At 36.2% G+C, this 17,596-nt stretch overlaps 1 protein-coding gene across 8 annotated transcripts in view; it reads left to right on the forward strand.

Moving 5' to 3' along the window:
* WDFY3 (WD repeat and FYVE domain containing 3) overlaps positions 1–17,596 on the forward strand; it is a 247,316-nt gene that overhangs the window by 87,082 nt on the left and 142,638 nt on the right. For all 8 annotated transcript variants that reach the window (XM_074323991.1, XM_019731293.2, XM_019731299.2 and 5 more), the window contains 2 exons: positions 1,004–1,214; positions 11,614–11,737. In XM_074323991.1, the coding sequence (XP_074180092.1) occupies positions 1,035–1,214; positions 11,614–11,737 (304 nt within the window). In that variant the 5' untranslated portion in view covers positions 1,004–1,034. The remainder of the gene's footprint in view (positions 1–1,003; positions 1,215–11,613; positions 11,738–17,596) is intronic.

A 17,596-nucleotide genomic window follows, 5' to 3' on the forward strand; every position in this document is an offset into this window, starting at 1 on the left:
TGCCTTTCATCCAGATTCCGTATATCCATAATGGCCTCCCAGCCATCCTGATTCCTCTTGTAAGATATCCTGTTTTTGTGTCTGAAATGAGCTAATTGCTGGCACAGTTAGTGGTGGTTGAAAAGGGCTGATGATGCTTTCTGAAGGCTTAGTGTTATTGATTCTGGTATATATTCTGACTCAGTGGTTGGTTTGTTTATTTCTTAACTGCAGATCTAGCCAGAGATACATTTTATATTACGATGCAATGTACACAGATACTCCCTTACCTAGAAGAAGTTTCATAAAATAATAATCACCCTTACTATATGTGTTCCAGTATCTTCTATTTCATTTTTAAATGCTCACCATGATCTGAATGAAGTAACACGACCTACCAAAGGGTTTCCCATCGTTTGAAAAAGTAGTCTTCAGTTATATAATTTTTACTGTTATCTTACGATATGGAAAATATATTGGGATATCATTTTATTTAATTTGCATGTTTTCAAATTATAACACAAAGTAAACTCTTTAGCAGGTACCAAAGTGAAATCCTTCATCTAGAAAAAATATAATTAAACATAGAAAACTGTGGGATTATTTGTATGTGGGGTTTTTTTTGTGTGTGTGGATGTTTTGATATAAGGTGATACTTGATACTGTTCTTTCTTTTTACATATGCTCAGCTATTAAGCAACATATTAATAGTAAGATTTGTGATCCCTTTATTTGTTGAACTTGATATGACTAACTTAATTGGAAATATTTGTTACTTGCCCAGTTAATGTTTTACATTTTGTACAAATTGTGTCAAAGCTAGTAGGATAGTTGAGTGCTATGACTATAATTTGTCATTTAGAGATGTACCACAATTAGCTTTGCGTTTCTACCTTTTTAAAGAGGTAGGAAAAATACTTTAGTCAGAATTTTCTATTTTTCAGAGCTTTTATAAGCTCTTTATGCATGCTTGGCCTGGTGAAGACGATGACATTTTTGACTGTGTATGCACATCTTCCTACAGAATTAGAAGTGTTTATCACCAACCCGCCAAGATGAACATGGTGAAGAGGATCATGGGACGGCCGAGGCAGGAGGAGTGCAGCCCGCAGGACAACGCCTTAGGACTCATGCACCTTCGCCGGCTCTTCACCGAGCTGTGCCATCCGCCGCGGCACATGACTCAGAAGGAACAGGAAGAGAAGCTGTACATGATGCTGCCGGTGTTTAACAGGGTAAGTCCAGGGGCCAGGCACACGCCTGTGGACTGGGTGGCACGCAGGAATCTTCAGGTCATAATAAGTCACAAGTAGGGGGAAAATATGATAGAATTAGTTTTTAAGAAGCGTGATGTTTTCATTCCTTCCTTTCAGTTCGCTCTAAAATAACGTGACTTGATGTGAGAGCTGGTCAGAATGAACTCCACTTAGTTCTAACAGATAAAAGAAAGACCATGAGCATTTAATAAAATGTTCCTCTCATGGTTGAGTTTTGGAATAGGGATAGATTGTAAATTAATCCTTTGTTATTTTCATTATTTTTTGAAGTGATGGTTTATGGCGCTCAATGGTGCAATTGCCAAAGTCATTTGTACACTTCAAAGGATCATCTCAGTTTGCTTTGTTGTTCAGCAGGTTTTCTATCAGAGAGAGACGAAATAGAGTTAATGTTTTATTTTATCAAGTTGATTACGTGTAGCAGTCTTGGTGGGGACTTTTAAAATAATTTTTAGGTTATCAAAGGTATACAAGTACATAGTTTAAAAAGTCAAGTAGATCCACAGGCTAGTAAGGTGCCTACTCCTCTCCACCACTAATTGCTGCTGCTGCTTTTTCAGCTTTTAAATAACATACTTTTACTGCTTGTTTCTTGATTATTCAGTTTTAATTGACTTCCTACTGAGATTTATGAGAATTAGCTTTTTTATTCCCTATGCCTCCACACCATAACATACAAGGTCTGACAATTAAGTTCACGAACTTGTTACAACGATGTTGCTAACCTTTTCTGATATCAGAGGGATTATTCATTATGAATTTGTAACAACTGGACAAACAGTTAACCAAGTTTACTATTTGGAAGTGCTGAAAAGGCTGCATGAAAAAGTTAGACGAAAACAACCTCAACTTTTCACCAACAATTCATGGCTCTTGCATCATGACAATGCACCAGCTCACATGGCACTGTCTTTGAGGGAGTTTTTAGCCAGTAAACAGATAACTATATTGAAACACCCTCCCTACTCACCTGATCTGGCCCCCATTACTTCTTTCTTTACCCGAAGGTAAAGGAAATAGTGAAAGGAGGACATTTTGATGATATTCAGAACATCAAGGGTAATACACTGACAGTTCTGATGGCCATTCCAGAAAAAGCGTTCCAAAATTGCTTTGAAGCATGGACTAGGTGTTGGTGTCGTTGCATAGCTCCCCACGGGGAGGACTTCGAAGGTGACTGTAGTGATATTCAGCAGTGAGGTAGGTAGCACTTTTTCTAGGATGAGTTTGTGAACTTAATTGTCAGACCTCATACATGCTCACTAGTACGTGCTACCGTCCTTATCCTTTCCTTATAGTTATACCATTTGTTTAAACAATATTGAGTGTTAGCGCTTTACTGACCATGGTGTAAATATCACTCACAGATGGACCTTATAGTATACCACCATTATTTTTCCACTCTTGTAGAACTTGTTTTCCCCAGGCTATGTAATGATGTAACTGTCTCAACTTCTGTCTCTCTCTACATGTCTCTTTCTCTCCTCTTCCCGTCTCTTTCTCTTCCTCCTGTCTCTCCCTTCCTCTATTGCTCTCCCTATTTTTCTCTCCCTTACTGTGTCTCTGTTGTTCTCCTCCTATCTCTAGTTCTCCTTCCTTTCCTAGTTCAGTCTCTTTATCCCCATCTCTGCCTGTCTCACTTTCCATCTCTATCTCTCTGGGCTTTCATCTCTCTACCCTACCTCTGTCTTTCCCTTCCTTCCATCTGTCTCTCTCCAACTCTCTCTGTCTCTCCTTGTCATTCTCTGTTCTCTCTCTCTCCCTGTCGCTGTCTCCTCCCTACCTTTTCTCTTCTCTTGTCTCTTCCTCTCCCTTGAATCTGTCTGTCTCCCCCAACTGTGTCTTTCTCTTTACCCCCTCCTCTCTGACTCAGTGTCTCCCCTCTAGTCTCACTTGGTCTCCATATTGTTTATTCTCTGTGTCTGTTACTTTTTCAGTCTGAAATTTTCTAAGCTCTGCTTTTTCTCCTCAGTATTTTGAAATTTTACTGAGGCTTCATGATGAACCTTGTTAATCTGAAAACTTGTGCCATTCATTCCTTGGGAAATATTGTGAAATAGTTCTTTGTTAATTTTCCCTTTGTTTTTTATGTTCCCTTTTTTCATATAACTCAATCAATCATATATTAAGTCTTCCAGATTAACCTGATGCTATCATATTTTTAATTTCCTTGAATTCTTTTATTCTTTCAAAATTGTGCAGTACCTCCTCTCACCCCTTTGAGAATATTGTTTTTCAAAATTTCTTGTGCGTTTTGCTTTGTTATTTATTCCAGATTACTTCTTTTTGTTTATATTATTTTCTTTCATATTATAGTAGTCTTCAGCTATCTGATGATAATGGTCTATACACTGATACTTGTTTGTGTCAAACAAATAAACATTGTACCATACACTAGACTGTGCATCAGAGTTTCTGAGATAAAATGCAGTCTAATCTTGTGAAGCTAAAGTATAATGAGGAAGATAAACATATAATTCTGTTGGAAAAGAGAGACACACAAACAGATAACACAATAACAAAGAAATACAGTATTAGAGACACTGGAGGGTGTTGTGGCACTCCTGAAAAGAGAGTTGTCTAAAAGTCTGTGGGGATCAGGGAAGGGAAGTCTCCCTCAAGAATGTGATGTGATTCTTGAGCCCAAAAAAGCTAAGCATTAGCCAGGTTGGAATGAACTGGACTGAATTAACCAAGAAGGTAATTAGAGTAAGAAGTTAAAACCTGAGTCCTGGTAAAAGACAACAAACATTTTAATATGTGCAACATTTATAAGCAGTCCCAGAAGTTGATTTTATGTCAAGCAGGGGCAAAAAATAAGACTGTCAAGATTGACAAGAAGCACATATTGAGCTAATACTTTTGCTTGGAGGCATGCAGAGCCAATAAAGGATTGTAAACAGTAGAACAAGAGATTAGGAGAGACCAAGACAAGGCTTTCTCTTAGGTTTCTAATTTGGGAAACTGGGTGGATAATTCCCAATAGCTGAGAAAGTTTTAGGGGATAGATTCAGTTTGGGGCATTGAGTCAGAACTGTTTGTGAGCTTCCCAGGTAAAGGTATTCAGTAGGCAATTAGAAGCTCAGATGAGGGGATTTGGCCAGACACATATTTTTGGGACTCATTGGCAAGGAAGTGGGCATTGAAACCCTGGAAGGGGACCAGAGATTACTCATGGCTCATACTGCCAGGGGAGAAGAGCAGTAGGCTCAGGAGAACCATGGAGAACATGAATGTTTAATGATGAAAGGGGAACCCATAAAGGATCCAGAACAGGTGCCAGTCAATTGCAGTACAAAAAGAATCAATTGAGGATGGTTATAGAACTCGAGATAAAAGTCGCAACAAGGAGGACAGCAGTCAACACTGTCATGTACATAGAGACCCAGTAATATGAGAACGAAAGAATGGCCATGAGATTTACCAGTTTGGAAGTTACTAGAATGGTGGAGCCAGAAAGCAGTGAGTTGAGTGAATGGGAGGTGGCAAGAGACCTTAAGTATATACTTGGCTTGTAGAAATTTGAAAGGGAAAAAAAATTGGTGAAGGTGAATTTGGCAATAAAATGGCTTTTGCTTGTATGTTTCTAGTGTTTTGCTTTGTTTTTAAAGGTGAGAGAGATGCAGGCATGGTCATAAAGAGAAGGGAAGAAACCAGCAGGGGGAAATTTGGAAATTTGTGAGAGTGAAATTGATGGAGCGCATGGCGTCAAATTCCAGATGGGTGGGTGAGCCTCGAACAGGAGAAGGAGACCTCATCCTGTAGGAGAGCACACTTTGTTGGTTGTTAATATGGATTTGTAGTGAAGGTAATGGGAAGTTGAATAAGATCTTGCCTAAAGACCTCAGTTCCCTGTAGCTGTCAGAAAATGTGGTCTGTTAAGAGTCTAGAGGAAGTAGGTTGAGTAAGGGACTTAAGGAAATTGTGATGGTTTGTAATATTCATGAAAGGGAATAAGAAAGATAGTTGAAAAGGAACAATAAAAGTGTATTTGAGGGCCCAGTGAAGGTTGGAGATGATAAATTTGTACTGGATCTTAACTGTGCAGTTGTGTGGTTTTTCTCTTGCCAGCAGCATGTGTGTAGAAGTGGAGAAGGCAGATAGATACATTGTTTATTGGGACTGAGGTTTGGCTGGGCTGGTAAAGCACAAGGGCGGGAGGAGAAGGAAAGGGCACAGTAAGAGGCTAGTTCACAGATTACCCCAGTTGGGTCAGATAGAATAGGAATAGAGGATGGAAACATTAATACATTTAGAGGATGCTCTTTTTGTAATCCTTAAACTAAAAGGCTGAGAATGTTGGCGGGAGGAGATGGAGAGTCGGAACATGAGGAGAGGTGGGGAAAGGTTTAAAATAGCTGTTTTGAAAATGGGAGAGAGAACTTATTGTGGACAAGCCCCAGTGAGGTCATAAATTTTTATTGGAACCAGTTCTAGGAAGCTGTTCTTTTGTTTCATTTTGTTTATATACTATTGGCTGTTGAGTAGTTTGAAGTAATTTCCTTCTCTCAGACTATAAACATTTACGAAGGTGATGATAATGTTTAGAATGGTTAGGGCAGTTATTCTCAGCTATTAACATAAATTAATAAGTAATATCCTTCATCAGTTAGCCTTCTACAGTCAGGTCAAATGAGTCTTAGACTAGAAGAATCATACAGATATTTGTTTTTTTCAAAGAAAGTAGATTTGAGATGCTTTAGTGATTGTTCTCTATTGCTTAGACTGTTTGACTTAGTTCTCCTGTGTTCTAAGTTGTCGTAAATCTCATTAACTATTAAGTTCTTTCAAGTCAAAAGTATTTTAATTGGCTGACTAAAAGCACATATATATGGATTGCCTCATATCTTTAATATGATGAGTGATTGGAATACCATAAAGGTTCAGTCAACTCTTAACTAATGAATCGATAGGAAGTTATTTTTGTACCATTGTGACCAATTAAAAAAATATGTATATATTATATTCACGGGGTTATCATTAACAAACTGAAAGTGTTCTTAAATAAGCCATCACATACATTAAGTTTTGAAATATATATATATGTATGTATATATATATATATATACATACATATATATTTCCATATTTATTTAATGTTTGACCATTTATACATGAACATTCTCCACTAGGAAGAAATACCTTTGATAAATGAATAGCTCGGTATGGCTCTAGAGTTCCTACCATGATTGCTGAAAATGAATTGTACTGTTCATTTTTGAGACTTTGCTTGATTCGTGCTAACTGGCAAATAAACCATATTACTGTTAATACATGGGCGTCTGTCTCCAGAATCATTTTTAAGTGTGCTCGATAGTGTTACTTCCATGTGTGATTTTTGCCTTTAAGAGACACAGGTTGAGAAATGCCATGTGTTGAATCCTCTTTCTGGGCCAGATCTCATGCTGCGCTCTTCAGCTGCCGCCTGTGGTCTTCAGCACAGCCCTACAAGGACACTGCCGCTACCCTCCCTCTCACTGATTCTCTCAAACTGAAAAATTACGGTGGCATCTGAGAATAGCTGAATGATACTTATCCAGCATTCTTAAAAACAATTCAACTTTAGTCCCAATAACAAAAGCTTACAGAGAAAATACTTGGTTTAAACTTACAAAATGAATAGCATCATAGTCATCTAAAACTTAACCGTCACTGTTAATTATCTTGGTATATGTTATACTTTATTGTGTGTTTTAAAATATAATCTTTGCTAACTAGATCTTCTTTTAGAAAGTCCCCTGGTTTCTGAATTTACTTCTAATTTATATTTGAGAAGCATCTGAGTTGAAAACAGTGTTGTTCTTTATCCTTTACAAGTGACCTTTACTTTTTAAATTGTTGACTTTAGCGAAGGATCCTGAGAGCCAAATGAGTGACAGATCAGGAATCAGACAGATGGACTATTCACATATATGCAGCTTTATATTTACATATATGCGACTTTATTACTTATTACGTAATACCAATACAGTTGCTATTGGAGAATGTAGCTTAGGTCTGTGCAACGAAGCACTTGCTAAATTCACCCCTGAGATAGTTATATTTACTTACCCAGTCATTGGCAGGACTGGACAGTTGCAAGCCACACCCAGAGCAGATGAGAGTTCAAGTTCTCATAAGGCAGGCATGTCTCAAAAGGAGAGGAAGGAGAGAAAGGGACTGAGTTAGGAGCTCTCATTTTCTTTTCCCTTAAGTTGGTGGTCCTTAGAAACAAGAAGAATATAAGTGTTTCCCTCATTATTTCCATTAATTGATAAGAAATCTTAACTTATTTACAATAAGAAATAACACAATTACATCTTCATTGTAAATTTTAAAAAGCTGTTTTATATAGCAAATTATGCAAGGACTAATGGTGGTCAGTAATGTGTAACTTTGGATGTTACATATATTTAGGAACAAAGGACACCATTTTAGAAAACTGTAGAAATTCCAACCTCTCTTTTATTAGTCATATTTAATACATTTTTGTTGAATGGCTTCGTTCATCAACAAGTATGTATTGACCCTCTATGCATGCCATTAGACAACACCATTAATTTGTTCTCCTTTAGTATGCCAAAAATATGTAGTTGCGCAGGTACCAAGAATTTTTTTTGAAATATATTTAGATGCATATTAAAAATGATCCTTCTAAAAACTAACCATTCATCCCTCTGAAGGTGAACAGTGCCACGTTACAGTGATAAGGTTCATGCAAAGTTTAATTGAGATAATACAGTACCTAGTGATGAAGAGCACGGCTTAGAATCAGACAGTTTTAAATTCTATCAGCACTACCTCCTGGCTTAAGTTGTTTAACTTCTCTAACCCTTAATTCTTTTATCTGTAAAACGGGGATAATGTATAGGATTTTATGAGATTTAAATGACGTTACATGTCAAGTATTTGAATAGTGCCAGGCACATTGTAAATGATGACTACATGGTAGTTATTTTTATTGACTTTGCTACAAGGCGTGTTTGTTCTTCAGTACTGTTTTTATTTTCATCTGAGTTATGAATGTCACATATCTAGTATAGAAGCATCCATTCTGAGTTGGAATTACCTACCACTCTCTTGCTCAGCTCTCTCCCTTGACGGATGAAAAAACTAAGAACCAAAAAAACTTGGCCAGTGGCCCCTGAAGCGAGGAGAACCCAAGACTCCTGGCTCCCAGTTCTATTCTCTGTGGCACACGCGTCAGTACACGATTGCAGCGTTGGTATTTTTAAGAAATGCCACTACTTGTGGAAAGTGTGAATACATACCTACTATTTTTAGATTTCATTGTTGAAGTCAATGACACACAAAAAATCTCTTTCCTTTGCTACCTTACATATTTAGTATTATCTAAAATGTCAGATTTGTGTTTTAGTCCCTGTACCTCTCCAACCTTATCTTGTATCATTTCCTATCTCATTCAAAACAGTAATGTTTCTCCAGCCTTTCAATTCCTCAGCTACCCTAATTTCATGTCCACTTTGAGGTCTTAGTACAGCTCTTCTCACTGCTCAGTACCCTCTTTTCTTGCCTCTTTAAATTATGACTTTTTCTCATCCTTTGCATCAGTATTATCTCAGAGAGACCTTTTCTGATAACCTTCTCCCCACTCCAGGCATTCCCTGTCAGTTGCCTTGTTTGTGTGCTTTGTAACACATCACAACCCTGTTTCCCGGAAAATAACACCTAGCCGGACAAGACCCAGTATTGTATTGTATTATATTATATTATATCATATTATACTTGGTATTATATTATATCATACCATATCATATCATATTATGTTATATCATACCTGGTCTTATAGTAAAATGAGACCGGCTGTTATATTAATTTTTGCTCCAAAAGACGCATTAGAGCTGATTGTCCGGCTAGGTATTATTTTTGGGGAAACACGGTATCTAACAAAATTTTATTTTTAAATCAACTCGTTTAATGTTTGTTTCCGGTGCTAAACTGTGAACTCCATGAGTACAGGAGTCATATTTGCTTTATTTATCTTTGTATTCATGACTCCAAATATTGCCTGACATATATAGGAGATCAATAAATATTTATGAGTGAATAAATGACAGAATGAATCAATCAGTAGTGTTGGATCACTAGGCTAAAAATTGTTTATGTCACTTCAGATTAGCAAATAGGACATAGTTCTTTTCCCCTAATATTGATTTTGGGTTGTTCAATTCAAGCGAGACTTAACTTTTGAAAAAAATTCCTTATGGAAATAGAGCAGTAAATAAATATCAAGATTTTTGTGAAAAGTTAGTTGCATTTTTAACAGTGTATTATTATTCACCCAGCATGAAGACTGCTCGAATAACCATATCCGTATACCTCCTAAGAAATTATCTATTTATTATATGAAGTTGTTTTAATAACTCTTAGGAATAAAATCGTTCTTAATAATTCTTAGGAGCAAAATGTACATTAATATACTCTGAGTAATAGGAATATTTACCTACTTTAAATCTATGTCAGTTTAACGAAAGGCCTAATAATTGCTGAGCAAAATACACAATTGTTTTATACACACCTGGATTAAACAGTTCTATACTCATCTCTGAGTTGAGGTCGAGTGGATATTCAAGCATGTGTCATTGTTAGGCTTCTCAATTTCTAATCTGCAATTTGTTAAAGAATGTGGGTTCTATTTAACAGGTGACACAGCATATAACATTTATCAAAATCTTAGCCAAGAAATAGTTTACTGAGGAGTTCTTAAAAAGCAGAGTTTATTGTTCTTTGAGATAATTTAAAATTACTCCTGTGTCAAGTTAGTGAATAGGCGTTAGATACCTGGAGAAAATATACCCTGTAGAATTGATTTACTGTTCTTTTGATACTTTCAGCTCAGTTTGAGGGAGATTATAAGAAACAGTATTTATTGTAAGAATATAAGAAACATTTCTATTACAAGGATGTTACATTAGAAGTTATATCCTTTTATTAAGATCCTAGGAAGAAAATTTTTTACTATAGTATGAAGAACAGAGGTACTTTCATAAGCATAGTTTTCTTACCTAAGGAGATTATGAGCCACATAGTTGACTAAGTTTTTTCTTTTGTATATTTTAGCCAAAATTCATGGCAAAACTTGGCAAATATAGAGGTCTTTTGGTCTTAGATTTTTATTTAAACGATTTTCCAGTCCATTCCCTAGTCTTAGTGTTTTACTTGCTTGTTTTTGTTTTCTTTCTTACTTTAGTTTGTATTCTCACATTATAGTTTATGTGGCCTTCAGTGCTACCTAAATCTTCTCTAGAATTGGTTGTGGGGGCAGGCAGCATCTAAATGCGCAGCCATATTTAGGGACCATCCCTATAAAAGGCCTGGTGCTAGCTTGGTAGAGAATGCAAAGAGGAATAAGCTATGTTTCCTCCCTTTGTAATGACATATGAACAGTAATAAGAAAAAAAACATTGTGCAATTAATATTACAATAGAGAGCTATCATGATACTTTTGGAAGACACAATTTCCTTTTAGCTATAAAGAATACATTTTAAAAGAATGTTTCAGGATACATCTAGTTATATAGTTATTGTAATATCATTTCTTTTCCTATGACAGTCCACCCAGGTTTTATTTTCTTATTCTCTTTGCTGAATCCATACTGGTTTATCTTTAAGAATTATTTATTCTAAAGTTCATTTGTCTTAGATTTCTGTGGAAAAAAAACAAGTGTATTTCATGACCCAAAGACCAGTCATGGAGTTGAGAAACCAAAAAAATAGTTCAAAAGGAAGTGTTTTCTTTGAATAAGGGAAACAAGAAAAATCCTATCAAAAAGGTGTGACTTAATCCACGCTGGGAAGATTTAGACATATTGAGGTGGGGGAAGATTCATGACCCTTTCATTCATTTTCTTTATTCTAGTCTTTTTCCTAACAGTCTTGTTTTGGGGATTATTGTGGTTAGAATTTAAAAATTCTGAGGTATAGTGATTTCTATATTCAGCCTAGGACTTAACAATAGTAGGTAAGTCCCTGCTTTTCACCATCTGGTATCTGTACCATCAAAGAAGCTTACCATTGTTCTCTACATTCTTAATTTAGATTTTTTCTGAGAAACATTATATTTTCTAAAGTTTCTAAAGTAGATTAACTCAAATTCTATATCTATAGACTGGTCTTCAGCTCTTAGATGTCATTTATTTAATGTTTCATTCAACAAATTAGCAAGCATAAGGAAATGTGGCTAGATGTGATTTATTGAAAGAATTGTGTTTTAAACATATTATTCAGAGCCAAAGTAACTATGGAAGCATGCTTTTTAAACTTGGTTTTCAAATCATACCACACTTTGAAATCAATGCTCAGAATAAAAGAAAAAAATTGACAATGCTTCATTAAATTTTTTTTCTCTCATCCACAGGTTTTTGGAAATGCTCCGCCAAATACAATGACAGAAAAATTTTCTGATCTTCTGCAGTTCACAACACAAGTCTCACGACTGATGGTGACAGAAATTCGAAGGAGAGCATCAAACAAATCCACAGGTATTTTTACAGAAACCAGCAAAACTGATTTATTTGAATGGATAGTTCTATAAAAGTGCTATTAAAATTAAATGGAAAATTGACCTGATTCTAGGCACGTGGATTTCAATTACCAGTCCCATTCCCATCCTTACAGTCACATTCTTCTCTTGGTTCAGCATCTTCTGTTCTCAAGCACAGTGGTTCTATCTAGGCTACTTTCCTTGGACCACTGACCCCCAACCCTTTTAACAACACTCTGTTCCTACTGAACAGAATCCAGATTCTTAGCATGGTATTTAAGGCAAATCCAGCATCTGACCATATGTGTGTGTGGTTTTTGTTGTTATTGTTTATTCAGTTGTTTTTAGTTTACCCTTTCCTTCCTCCTCCTTCTTTCCTTCTCTCTCTCTCTCTCTCTCTCTCTCTCTCTCTCTCTCTCTCTCTCACTCAACCAACCCGAGCTGGTTGTAGTCCCAAATATGTCTGTGCTCTTATTTCTATTCTTTTCTTATGGTGCTTCACCTAGTAAAAAGAATCTTCCTCTGTTTCAATTTATGTTTGAATCTTCCCAGCTTGGATTAAGTCACACCTCTTTGATAGAATGTTTTTTGTTTCCCTTATTCAAAGAAAACACATTCTTCTGAACTACTTTTTGTTTCTCAATTCGATGAGTGGCGGTTGTGTCTTTATCTTCTTATTAGACCATAAACTAGGGGCCTTTATATAACCTACAATCTTTACCATAATGCTTTATATACATTGGGCCTTTTATGAATGCTGCCTGAATACTATTCTTATTCATAATTAATTTTACACTTTATAAAGTATCTTTCCTTTTACTCAAGATTAAAATAAGCTCTCTTGATTTTAACTACCATTAGTCATTTTTTAAATAGGTAATATGTTTCAGGGATTTTATCTTCATTTTGTTTAATTTTATTGTTTTGGTTTTGTAATGGTTGTTTGAGGATCGCTTTCTTATTGAAGCAGACAAAGACATTGATGACTTAAGTTCTGTTTCTAATTCTCTGGGAAAATCAGTTAACTTTTCAGCCCATCAGATTATTATTTTTCTAGTAGTAGAGTAATACTTTTGTTTTTTAATTTTATTGTAAAATGTATGTGTATTAAAATTAATATAGACACATAGTTTTAAAGGTAAAATAGTTAAAAGGTTGATTAGAAACAGCATCTCCCTTTCACCATCTTGGTTCATCCCCGTTTCTCACTCCTGAGAGGTGATCACTTTTGAACACTTAACTTTTTTTGATATTTACCTCTTGTGTCTAAATAACGCTTACACTGTGTGCCCTTGATTTTTCACATTTACATACTGTCTTCTGACTCTTCACCGGAGAAAATGACACTTTTATTATCTTAAGCTCATTAACACTGCTCCACGGATACATACTTCATATACCCCTCTATCATAATTTGATTAGATCAATATTCATTATATTGTGAGTATGAAAACACTATTCTAAAATGAGCCATACTTTGTTACGATTACTTTTCTTGAAAACTTCTCTCCGCCTCCGTCAGAGTTAATAAATGCCCTTTTTTTCTACTAGTTTTCTACATTTTTATTGCACATTCATCCCGTTCCCCTGCTTTTTTGAATCTTTCCTTAGTATGACATCAGCTTTCTATCAGTTTTGTTGCAAATAGCTCTTCCAGAACCTTCTGGCCTGTTTTAATCCATAGAAGCTGCTCTGTAAGCCAGCTGCACAGCTGTCATTTTTACATCTACACTCACGTCATCCTGGGATGCCTTTCCACTTCAAGACGGAGCCTCTGTTTCCTGAATCACATGTCATTTTTTTCTCAAATTAACTTCCCCCCTTTTAGTAAAGCATCTTTTCTAGCAGCTTCCTGAGAAAGGATGCAGGGGAATTATCCTTTTTTGTTTGTTTTTTGTGTGTGTTTTTTAAGGAAATCCAATGAGTGAAAAATTTGCTTGACTATTGTTGTATAAGAAGGGTTCCTTCCTTTCAGCAAGCGAGGTGATGCCTTTAGGCTGACAGCCTATCAGGTACCAGGGTTCGGCACCAATCCCATCATGTTATATAGCATGGCTTAATTGCTGAAAGGAGAAACATAAAACCAGGCGTCAACAAGGAGGAAGAAGGCACAGGTCTACCACCCTCATTACCTCACAGAGAGTGTGCTTGGGAGATTTCCCCACCCCCATTCTAAAGTACAGGCATGAATGCCATCTTATCAGCGAAGAAACACACAAACTCCTTGTGATCTGGGCTCTTGGAGTACGTGTTGGATGTTTATAGGAGTTGCTTGAGAATGCTAGCTGCTTAGCCCCAGGGGACTTTGGGGCCAGGGGAAGTTCCAGGCCCTCCTACTACAGAGTGGAAGCTACTGGTGTCATGGGAAGTTGAGCTTGGTTCTGCACCTCTGGGGATGAGGTCAGTGTGTGGGAGGAGCTTAGCTGGGTCCTTCTCCAGACGTCCGGGCGTGAGCTCTCTGGGTCATTTTGGAAAATCTTGTAGCTTGCATTACATTTATCCTCCTTTCAGTGTGTATCAATTCTAGGTTGGAAATCATTTTATCTCAGAATTTAAAAATCATTTCTTTATCATATTCTAGATTCCTATACTGCTATTGAGAAATCTGAAGCTAACTAGATTCTTGATTCTTTTTCTGTGGCCTGTTTTCGTTGTTGTTGTTCTATAGAAGCATTTAGAATCCTCTCTTTGGCCTGCGTGTTACAAATTTCTTGACAACACATCATGTAGTGTACCCATAGTTAGTTATACATTAGGCTGAGTACTCATTGGACCCTTTTTAATCTGGGAATTCATATCCTTTAATTTGGGGAAAGTTTCATGAATTGTTTATATAACAATATCTTCCCCTCTATTTTCTCTTTCTAGTCAAATGTGCCCTTAACACTCTCTTTCTCATTTTCTTACCTTTATCTTTTATTTTCTGTTTTTGTTGTTTGACTCTACTTGCTAAGAGAGCTCTTCAGTTTTACCACCCATCCCTTCTATGGAGTTTTTTTCATTTGTGACATGTAATTTTAATTTTTAGGGAGTTTTTGTTTTGTCTTTTTGGTATCTTTTTTTTTTTTTTTCATGAATTCTCTTAGCTTTCTGAGGTTTTGGTTTTATTTTCCTTTCAGATTTTCATCTTCTATGTAGTCTGTTTCTTTCAGGTTGCCTTTTTTATTCATTTTTGTCTCTGTCTTTTATGTTAGAGAATGTCCTCACATGTCTCATCCTTGGCCATCTGTTCCAGGGTAAGAATGGATAGAAAGCTGCTGTGTAGCTTTGTAATTGTGGGTGGAGCTTGCAACTCTGGGCTTCAGCCCAAGATGATCTTGCTGGGCCATTTAGTTGGCCTTCTTTCCCTGGCTAGGCAGAGTCCCTGGAGAAGAATGTCTAGTCTTTACCTAGACCATATATGTCTGACTGAACATTTTGAAGGTCAAGTAGGAGAAAGGTCTGAGGCTCCTCAGCATTCAGTACATGAGTTTGCTTCTACTTTACCTCCATGAATCAACAGCCGTGCCTGGTATGGTATTCTTATCCCCCCCTTCATCCCAATCCAAACACTGTCTCTTATTCTTGGCAGTGAACACTTTCCCATTCTAGTGCCCTCATTGGAGTGGGGACCTCGGGTTCTACTTACTCTTAAACGTACCTAGTGCCACCAATTCCTGAACCTCTTGGAAGGTTCTTTTGTAGTATACTTTTCCTGCATTGCTTTAAGTTAAGATTCTAGAATTTACTAAATCAGTTACCACTAACCACTGTCTATTTTAGTATGCAAAATCTTGTCGCTTTCATCTTTCCTATTCTCTTTGTCCTTATGCATTTATGCTTTTTAAAAAATCCTTTTACAACCATTTTAGTGGGTATGTTAGTCTGCTCAGTTGCCATAACAAAACGCCATAGACTAGTGGCTTAAACAACAGAAATTTTTCTTCACAGTTCTGGAGGCTGGAAGTCCAAGGTCATAGTGCCAGCTTGATTGGTTTCTCTGGAGATCTCTCTTGCTGGCTTGCAGGTGGCCCCTTCTCTATGTGGCCTCACCTGGAGGACAGACAGGAAGAGCTCTGATGTCTCTTCTAAGGGCGTTGATCTCATCATGAGGGCACTACCCTCATGAACTCATCTAAGCTTAATTCCCAAAGGTTCCATCTCCAAATACCATTACATTAGGAGTTAGGGCTTCAATATAGGAATTCTGGGGAGACACACTGTTCAGTCCATTGCAGTGAGGTTTCAGGAGAGAGCAAAGATAAATACATCTGTTCAACCTTCCATCTTTAACTAGAGCCCATTATGGAGTCTTTGGAATGACAGCATTAAATATTTTAAGATCAACAACAGGATCCCTTATTCAGAAACAGTACATTATATGACTTGATGTACGGATTTTAAACTGAGATGGTTTTGATTATATTTGCAGTCCTTGAAGAAAGTCCAATGCAAGGTGGTAACATAGTTTAAGGTAAAGTTCCTGCCCCTGTCTTCTCCACCCAAAATTGGATTGCATTCTTTTTTGTCTTTCCTGATTTCAGTTACTCCTATAGAAGTGATGTTGGTCTTAAATATAAGATCTGTGTGTTTTATACCTTTTTGGCTATTTTATTATTTTTTATTTTTATTTTTTTTAGCTATTTTAAATAAGGGAAATTTCTTTGTTACAAGTTGACACTTATTGCATTTCTTTCTTGAATGATATCCCTAGATTAGAGAAAAAAATCCCCAAACTTTATTTATAATCACTTCTCTGTTGCTGTCTTTGTAAATAACTAATCTGCATGTTTGTAGAAAAACCTGTTCCGTATTGGAAGTTTGTTTTCCTTAATTTCTTTATCATTTTTTAGAAATAATGAAAGTTATCTTAAGTGAAGTAGAAGATGTCTCATTGTTAATTACTGTAATAATTATATAAAAATTTTTAAAGATTTTATTTTGAAATAATTGTAGACTCATAGGAATTTACACACATAATCTGTAGAGCCCCCTGTGCCCATATATAAGTCCATGTAATTTGTAGTTTTAAACTTTTGAAATTTATTAACTTCTGAATTCAGGAGATTCAATTCAATTTGTGTAAATTTTACCTCTACAAGAGAAAATTACCTAATCACCCTATGTCAAATAGATCTTTTCTCTATCCTCACACCAGTTAGTATACTTTCATTCAGTCACCTTAAATACTTCCTTTAGAGCTTTATCATAATCTGAAAATATCTTGTTTATTTACTTACTAAATTTTATTGTCTATTGTATTCATCCCTCTATCACATAGAAGAATGCTTGTCACAGATTATGTGCTCAATAAATTTGTACTGCCTTTGACCGTAAGAGTTTTCTGCCCCCCTCCCCCCTTTTTTTTAATACCTTATCACTTGGAGCAGTGTTAGAAAAGCTATCCTTACCAATGTTTAAGAGACAAAAGCATTATTTTGGAGTATCTCTTCAGTCAGCCTTAAAGAACCCTGACTATGGAAATCCTTGTTCTCTTATTTTATTTTTATTAGTCTTGAACTTTGGAAGTTTCTTCTGGTCCGTATAATTATCAAAAATATTTCCATGAAGATTTTTTTAAAATCTTTTATAGTAAAAATTTCTATATTTTCGAGGATCTAGGTACATCCTGAACTATCTTACTCTTGCATATCCCATTGTTATTTTCTGATTGTTCGATAAATTTTTATTGTGGCAAAAAGCACATAACATGATAACTACCCTCTTAACAAATTTTTAAGTGCACAGTGCAGCTAACTGTAAGCACAATACTGCATAACAGATTTCTAGAACTTTATCATCTTGCATAACTGTAACTTTATACTCACTGATCAGCAACTCTCCATTTCTTCTTCCTCTCAGCCCTTGGCAACCACCA

Source organism: Rhinolophus sinicus, linkage group LG02 (genome assembly GCF_036562045.2).
Source record: "Rhinolophus sinicus isolate RSC01 linkage group LG02, ASM3656204v1, whole genome shotgun sequence".
Classification (NCBI taxonomy): Eukaryota; Metazoa; Chordata; class Mammalia; order Chiroptera; family Rhinolophidae; genus Rhinolophus; species Rhinolophus sinicus.